The following is an 8,805-nucleotide window of genomic DNA, read 5'->3' as shown; positions in this document are numbered from 1 at the left end:
AGAAAACGACCGTCGAGATCGTGATCACCTGACACTGTCTTAAGAGGAGCTCGGGAAAGGCAGTCCGCGTCAGTATGCTTCCGACCAGACTTGTACACGACTGTCAAATCGAACTCCTGAAGGCGTAAGCTCCACCTGGCCAGACAACCGGAAGGGTCTTTAAGGTTCGCCAACCAGCAGAGCGCATGATGATCGGTAACAACTCTGAACGGGCGACCATACAGGTACGGTCTGAATTTAGCTATTGCCCAGACAACAGCTAGGCACTCCTTTTCAGTTGTTGTGTAATTCGCCTCCGCAGATGATAAAATCCGACTCGCATAAGCAATAGGGCGTTCGACACCGCCTTGCCACTGGACAAGGACTGCACCAAGGCCGATGTTACTGGCGTCTGTGTGTAGTTCAGTGTCGGCATATTCGTCGTAGTGTCCGAGTAAGGGCTCAGATTGGAGACGCTGCTGGAGCTCGGAGAAAGCGCGTGTTTGCTCAAGGCCCCACACGAAGGGAACGTCGTCTTTTGTCAGACGAGTGAGGGGTTCGGCAATGTTTGCGAAATTTTGCACAAAGCGTCTGTAGTATGCGCAGAGGCCTAAAAATCGACGCACATCACGTTTGTTGGTAGGTGGTGGAAAATCTGCGACAGCCAATGTTTTGTCTGGGTCCGGCCGAATACCATCAGGGCTAACAAGGTGACCGAGGAACTTTAATTCGTTGTAACCAAAATGACATTTTTCGGGTTTCAGTGATAGGCCTGCCGTGCGAATAGCAGCAAACACAGATCTAAGTCGCTGCAAATGCTGCTCAAACGTTTGGGAGAAGACAACGACGTCGTCTAAGTAAACAAGGCATGCTTCCCACTTGAGACCGGAGAGCACTGTATCCATCATCCTCTGGAATGTCGCAGGGGCAGAACACAGACCGAAGGGCAGCACCTTGAATTCGTACAGACCATCAGGCGTTATGAATGCTGTTTTCTCTCGGTCGCGTTCATCAACTTCGATCTGCCAGTAGCCACTGCGTAAATCCATAGAGGAGAAGTATCGGGCGTGTCGGAGGCGGTCTAGTGAGTCGTCGATGCGCGGAAGCGGATAAACGTCTTTCTTTGTGACTTTGTTGAGTTTGCGGTAATCGACGCAAAATCGGAGAGTGCCGTCCTTCTTTTTTACCAGTACGACGGGGGACGACCATGGACTGTTCGAGGGTTGGATTACGCCATCTTCGAGCATCTGCTTCACTTGAGAACGTATAGCCTCTTGTTCCTTTTGTGATACTCGGTAGGCGTGTTGACGTATGGGTCGCTCAGAATGGTCAGTGACAATGCGGTGCTTTACGGTTGGCGTTTCTTTTATCTTGGATGTAGACGCGAAACAGTCGCTAAACATGCGGAGAATACAGCGGATTTGCTCTTTCTGTGCACATGGCAGCTTCGGATTGACATCGACTGCATCGGTTACCGGAGTGTCACTTTCAACGGCTGCAGAAATTGGGGCTATCGTCGTACACGCTTCATCGTCAATGGATTCGAAATGAGCGATAGTTGTTCGCTTGGCCAAATGTTGGTATGATCCACTAAAATTGGTGACCAACAACTCAGTCATCCCACGTTTAAATTGAATTATGCCGCGGGCAACACAGATTTGCTGAGACAAGAGCACCGAAAGGTTGGCTTCAGCGATACCACTACTGTCATGGTCTATGTCGCCCTGTACTGTAACGAACATACTGGTGCGTGGCGGAAGTGTGACGGTGTCGTCGACAATGCGAAGCGCAGTCTTCTGCGGATTGGTATCTCTAGGCTTCGGGCCATAGTCGTCAGCAAACGTTACGAGGCAGTCTCGAAGATTTATAACAGCGCCGTGCTCACGAAGGAAATCCATGCCAAGGATTACTTTCCGGGAGCATTCGGGAAGCACAACGAAAGAAGCAACGAACGTCGACTCACAGATTTGCAGCCTTGCGGTGCATCTCCCGATTGGTGTCAAGAGATGACCACCGGCTGTCCGAAGGTTTGGTCCATGCCCCCAAGGAGTCGTGACTTTCCTGAGTTCAGCCACAAGTTCAGCGCTGATAACTGAGTAGTCGGCGCCGGTGTCGACTAGAGCAGTCACTGGATGGTTGTCGACACGAACGGCAATGTCAGCAGAAACGGGTTCGTCAGCGATGTGAGGTGTCGGCTGAAAGGAATCGTCGAAGGTCGGTGGAAGGGTCGGAGGAGGCTGTTTTGACGATAGCTTAATAGCGGTCCCACCCCCGGAGGCCGCTGATTCTAGTTTCCCCGGCGTGGACTTGGGGACCTAGCGGATCGTCCCGCAACAACATCGGCGAAAGTGGAGTATTGATTCGCGGACGTAGAGCATCGAGGAGACGGAGAGCGTGATTGGCGTCGCTGAAGATTCGGAGACGGTAGACTTGCCAAGTATTCTGCGATGGCGCGGGGTCGTTCGCCGTCCCTGGGCCGACGAGCGTCTGGCCGAAATCCAGGTAGGCCCATCTGTCTGTACGAGCACTCCCGGTACAGGTGACCTGGCTCACCACAGTGGTAGCATAGTGGCCGATTGTCGGAAGCGCGCCACACGCTAGATTGGCAATATTCAATATAGTGAAGAAGAGTGCTACTCAGAAAGGCGGAAGGTACCACTCAGACTGTGAATAAGACGACATTTGGTTGACTCGGTGCACAGGCTGGTTCCTCCATTACCGATTCACTAGTCATGACTGCTCTTCTGTTATATAAATGAGTGCCGCTCCCAAACACCTCATTTTAATTGTTGGATGTGTAAATAGTGCATAATTCTGGAATTACGAAACCGCACGTTGCCTCCAGTTGCTAAGCAGGTAGCCGCCTCAGCTCCAACTACACCAGCTCCTGTCTGTCCCTGCTCCTTTCGGCAATGCAATTCACCTACCTTCAGTGGAATTGACAACGACGTGGAAGACTGGCTCGACGAATACGACCGGGTGAACAAGCACAACAAGTGGGACGACGGGCACAAGCTTACCGTCGTCCAAATTTATTTGACTGATGTCACCAGTCTGTGGTACCGTAATCATGAGAAGGACCTTTCCACCTGGTCGGCTTTCCAAACGGTGTTTGCGGATTTGTTTGATTGTCCAGCACTTCGCAAACTACGGGCCAAACAGCGCTTACGCACTCAGGCTCAGTAAAATGGTGAAAATCGCAGCAGTTGCATCGAATATGTGGTTGACCTTTGCCGGCATGTCAACTCTGCCATGACAGAATCCGAGAAGATCAAGCACATCTTGAAAGGTGTGACTGATGGCACATTTCAGATGCTCGTCGCCAAGAGCCCGCAAACAGTAGCAGAAGTGATCCAACTTTGTCAAATCTATGATGAGCTTTGGAAACAGCGCGACACTACTTGTTGTGCCAGTGCGCCATGTGCAACAATATCCTCTTTTAACGTCAGCTGGCATTGTGGTAGGCCACTCTACTTTGCTTGTCGAGATCAAGCGATTTGTGTGAGAAGACTTCGCATACCAGTTGGCCCTGTTCTTTTGTCAATGGCTGATCATGTTCTTTGTGAACAGCATTTTAGAATGCTGATTTTGCAGCTCGGTGAAATAAAGCTGACTTTTTTACTCTTTCGAAATGCTTGATTTAAAGGCCGATGATTTCTTGTCCACCAGAGAACACACTTCTATTGGACCAACGCCATCTAGGAAATGAGATGAGAAATGGTGATGAAACAGCACCTTCTGTTATATTGTCCGGGAGATATTGCCAGTTACGTCTGACGCAGGACAATAGTCTGACACAGATTAGTCTGACGTAGACTAAGAGGAGCTTCGCCCCTAAAAAGGAGCATTTCCTGACGTGCAACAAGAACTCGCACACTTTATGCGGGAGTAGCGAGCTGCACATTGAGCTACTACGAGTGAAGGCGAGTGAGATCGCCTCAGTCAAACGCATTCAGCCAGAGGATTTCAAAGCGAGCAAGCACTGGGTGTCTCTCTTCATGAGCCACGCTGGGTTCTCTCCCTGTGTCGGCACACACCGATCTTGCAGAAGCTACCAAAGAGCTATGAAAAGAATCTCGTAAAGTTTCAAAAGTATGTAATTGCGTTGCGAAAGGCTGTCCCCTTTCAGATGGGCCAGATCGGCAACGAGGATCAAACACCGGTCTACCTGGATACGTCCTCAGCGCTGATGGTGCATCAGAAAGGCTTCAGAAAAGTTATCGTGTGATCGACTGGGAACGAAAAAACATGGGTGACTAATGTTGGCCTGCACTCGTCGTAAGCTGCAGACGGTCGTAAGCTACCATCCCACGTGGTGTTCAAACGAAAGACGCTGACAAAGGGGGAAAAGTTCCCAGGAAAATGTCGGCGTCCACTGCCAGGACAAAGGTTGGATAGACGAATTGCTAGTGCTTGGCTGGATAAGGTCAGTGTCGTGTCGACGGCCCGGAGCACTGCTGGGGCTACCTTCGATGCTTGTGCTCGACAGGTTTCGGTGTCCCCTGACTGACTCCGTAAAGCAACTGCTGCGCGACTCCCGCACCAAGCTCGTCGTCATCCCTCCCAGATCAAAGCTGCAGCCGCTTAAGGTGTGGCTTGATAAGCCATTTAACGACCATGTAAAGCGCTTGTACCCGGAGTAGACGAACTCCGGAGAACCAGAAGTGAGCCGTGCCGGATGGCTGAAAAGGGCCTCGCCAGCTGGGCTGTGCTCGTGGATAGCCGAGGATTGGGCCTGCATTCCCTGGGAGCTTGTTTGCCGCGCATTCAAAAAGTGCTCCATTTCTAGCGCGCTTGATGGCACCGAACATGATGTGCTGTGGGAGAACATTTCCGACAAGGGAGCTTCGGAAGAGAGCGCATCCGACAACGACGATGAATGAAGTGCGTCAATAAATTTTTTTTTTTTTCGTTGAAAACCTTTTTTTCCCGCGTTTCTCATCTCCAAATTACACCCGGAAAATATGTGCATCTGAGCTATATGCGGACTTTTATAGTGGATATTACCAGTAAACTGCACTCAACGCATTTTAATCGCCGACGAATGGCTAAGACCGCATGCAACTAAGCGCCGCTGCGTGCAGTAGTATACACACTGCTGACCGCTTATCCACACTACTGCAGAGACGGTGCTACCACCTATAGCCTGATCTTGCCACGAATAGGGTGTCTTGATGCCCGCGCGCTCCGCTGCATGCACTTCCATCTGAGGGTGCATTTTCGTTGTCACGTTTTTTTCTAGTGAACTTTGTTGAACACCACAACTGGTCAGTACGCCAGCTACAAGGCCAGTTTTAATTTTAAAGTTAGTTGAGCATGCGCTGGAGCATGGGAACCGAGCAGCTGAATGGCACTTAATTTAGCATTGATCCGTGTGCATTCGTTACTGGAGAAAACAAGTGCTTCAGCCAACCAAAAAAGTCGATTGCGCATATTGCGAGCCAAAACGAGGACAGTTTTCCCCTTGGGGAGAGCAGGTTCTTGAATAAGTTTAGAGGCTTCAGAGTCCAGCCACTGAACTGAAGGCCTGCAGCGGTTCAACAGCCAGACTTTTGTTTTTTAGTACTCGACATGAACCATCCCCCAAAATGGTGTCAACATTCCTGAAAAAAAAAAAAAAAGAAAAAGGTCAGTTTATTCAGCAGTAAATACAGTAATGGTCGCACAGCACTTGTGCACTTAGATTACTTGACTTCTCTCGTTTCTTTTGTATTTCCCACACACACTCTTCCTTTCCCCATCTGATATTTGTACATTATCATATATACTATGAACAGACAGTGCCTAAATTTGCACACCTGTTCCTGTCTTTTTTGGGAAACAGCACAAGAACAAAGTACTCTCTATATGAAATGCCACCAAATAACACAATATTTTTATTGGTTTTGTGACCTAGCTCACACAACACAAAAGCCACGCAGTTCACTCACTTTCCTTGTTTAACACTTCTTGTGATAGTCATGTCCAGGAGCACAACGCATACGTGGTAACGGCCACAAGTCACGCTTGCAATCACTGGCCTCTTGGAATGCAGCTAGATCAGTTCTTCCAAATATGGAATGACTCCAAAGACTGCAAATCCGTCTTCTTGCGAGCAGCCATGGCAGCAGTGGCAGAGGAAGTTGACGGAAGCAAACTGTTGACGCATTCCCGACGGGAGGCGTTCTGGGCTAGGTACTCCTGGATCGCCGCCCACGGAGCTTGGATGACGTTTGTGGGCATCCGGAGCGGGTTCCACGAAGACCGCAGGCCGTCCTTGCGCTCCTTTATGGTGGGGAAGTTGAGGTAACGCCGCATAGTGTCCTCGGATGGCGAACCCTGGCACTGCTCCTCATTCTGGCCAGCGGGCTTCGAGTAGCCATCTGCAGGCTGTGCCTGCACCGTGAAAGAGTGTTTGCTGCCTTAGGTGTGGAAAGACTGGCATTGCCAACACAGTACTCCATACTACACTCAGCAGGGCAATGATGATTGTATAGTTTTTTGCATGATGACAAAATGCATTAAAGGAATAATGAGCAAAATTTTTGCCACCAAGACTTTTAGCAAAATTTACGTACTAGACGCCAAAATCGATAGACATGATCTTCTTTTCAGGATGAAACTAAATGAAAATAACAAACTGCATTTTCGCCAAACTGCTGCACCTAGCGCCACACCGCAAACTAGAATATGTGACGTTTGGCAACGTAACATACGCAGGAGACGGGCATGCCAGCAATGCCGGCTATCGCCTCTGTCTCCCAACCCTCTCAGCTTCCACATCGGTTCCCAGAACCAATACGAGCAATATTGATAATGAACAATGCTCCTGGCCGAAGTAAAGCTTCTGTGCTTTACCAGTGCTTTTGCAGAAGAGAAAGAGTGGTATGAAAGAAGAAGTGGAGTAAAAGAAGAGGAGGACGTGCACAGTGCATGCACGTCAGTGAATGTGACATCACGGCTCACACAAGCGCGCAGTCCCGCTGACAATTGGCCAAGCATATAGGCAAATGTTCAAAAATACGTGAAATTGGCACAGTTTCTACTTCCAAGTACAGTCGAACCCAGCTACAACGAAACTGAAAGGGCACGGAAAAAATTTCGTTAAAGCGAAAATTTCGTTGTAGTGAAATCGAAAAAAATATAGCCGATCTGAACTAGTAAAACAAAGGAACGTTTATTCTCAACATTCAATAAGTGTCCGCTGCTTTTTATTCTATCCCGGCAGCGTCACAACGCGATTCTCGTCTATGCATAGCCAGGCCATGGTGAAAAGCCTGCTGAAACAATGATTACAACCGCTTTCGCAAACGAACCAAACAGTTGCATTAACACGTTGTGGGGGTGCTGACACCCGCTGTAAAGTTGTTTGCGCTGCGTGGCGCACGTGTCTCGCCCAAAAGCTGCATTTCGGGTGACCATCACCGGGCTATAGGTGACGTATTTGCGAGTTGACCACTACTATCGTCGTCATCATCATGGCGGAAAGCAAGCCTTGGTGGCGGGTGACAGTTGAGCGAGTCTCTTCTGTGCGAGGTGGTTGCCGCGAACAATTGTCTCTCGCGGTGGGTCTGCCGTGGACGGCACCGCGGGCCGCCAACGGTAGGCCCACGTGGTGGGTGAAGCGTTGGCGACGCCGCCTTTTGTGTGCTCCTGTGTTATGTTGTTCTAGTGTATGGCAATTTCGTGTAATGATGTCTTAGCGTGTTGATAACGATTGATGTACCCATTCGGCGGACGATATCGTCGTTCAAAAGTTAGTTAAATAAATGTATGTACGTTGTTTGGTTTGTACCAACCGTGCCTTCTGCGTCCGTTCACTCCAAGAGCGTGGCGCAGCGCTCGCCGATTGGAGACCTCAACACTGGCTGCCCTGACGTGGGGCTCTTGGAGAATCGGACGACAGTTTGCGCAGGTCGGTGCAAGCTTTTATTAGAGCCGAGGTAGAGTAGGCCTGGAGGGGGGGGGGGGGGGGGGACTTCTCGTTGCTAGCGTCGACGGTGTGCTTTCTTGAAAAGTGAAGAGATTGGTATTTGTGACACGTTTGAACTTGTCCGTATTCAGGTTTTTTATTTTTTTTTGCAAGTAGTTTTTTTTGTTTGATTGGTTTAAAAACGTTGTTGAATTGGGACGAGAGCCATGCGGTCTGCATCCTGGGGTGAGCAAGACCTGGAGCACGTGGCTTATAGGCCAGGCCCGAAGTGAGTGAGTACGGAAACCTCGTGGGTGGTTCGTTTTTTTTGTAAATAGCTTCTTCTCACTCTTTGGGCTCAGGGAGCCATGCGTCATTGCTGTCTTGTATAGCAGATCAATGCCGGGGCGTCGTCACACCGCCCGGGGCGGTGGACACAGATCGCTCAGTAAGCTGCTGTGTGCGGCGAGCGATAAGACCACCTCACAGAGTGGATGTCACCTCATGGATGTCTCCTCGTGGCTGCCTCTTCTGCCCCAAGGAGGTGGATGTCGGTTGTTTCCAAGCGACTCATTAGACCTAAGGCTCTGCGCAGTCGTCTGTCGCACGTGGCACAACCAGAAAGATAGTGGCGTTGAGGTGTTTCTCCTTGCTTCCCTCACTTTTTTTATCTTGCGATGCACGAGTCAGCAAAAATGGATTTTTATTTTATTTTGATGGGCGTCTCGGCCGCCGCCGATGTATCAGCTAGTAGTGCTGACCATCGTACCACGTGGGCGAAAAGCCCAAAGCTCCCTTCCCTAAGCCCTGCTTCATTGTTTTTGTTGAGTGTTTTGGAATTTACCGCGGGAGCATTGCAATCCGCAGCTGGCTATCTTCTGCACATCGTCAGGGCTGCTAGCCAGGAATGCGGTCGTAAGGTTGGGCGAACGAGA

The 8,805-nt window shown here is 49.9% G+C and overlaps 1 protein-coding gene across 1 annotated transcript in view; it reads right to left on the bottom strand.

The window, feature by feature from the left end:
• Positions 1–5,827: 5,827 nt before the first annotated feature.
• LOC119174208 (uncharacterized) overlaps positions 5,828–8,805 on the bottom strand; it is a 43,280-nt gene continuing 40,302 nt past the window's right edge. Inside the window, exon 6 of the mRNA XM_075896002.1 lies at positions 5,828–6,354. Coding sequence (XP_075752117.1) covers positions 6,019–6,354 — 336 coding nt within the window. The 3' untranslated portion in view covers positions 5,828–6,018. The remainder of the gene's footprint in view (positions 6,355–8,805) is intronic.

Source organism: Rhipicephalus microplus, chromosome 5 (genome assembly GCF_043290135.1).
Source record: "Rhipicephalus microplus isolate Deutch F79 chromosome 5, USDA_Rmic, whole genome shotgun sequence".
NCBI lineage: Eukaryota > Metazoa > Arthropoda > Arachnida > Ixodida > Ixodidae > Rhipicephalus > Rhipicephalus microplus.
Note: the sequence above shows the minus strand (reverse complement) of the source record. Positions and strands in the feature narration are given on the sequence as shown.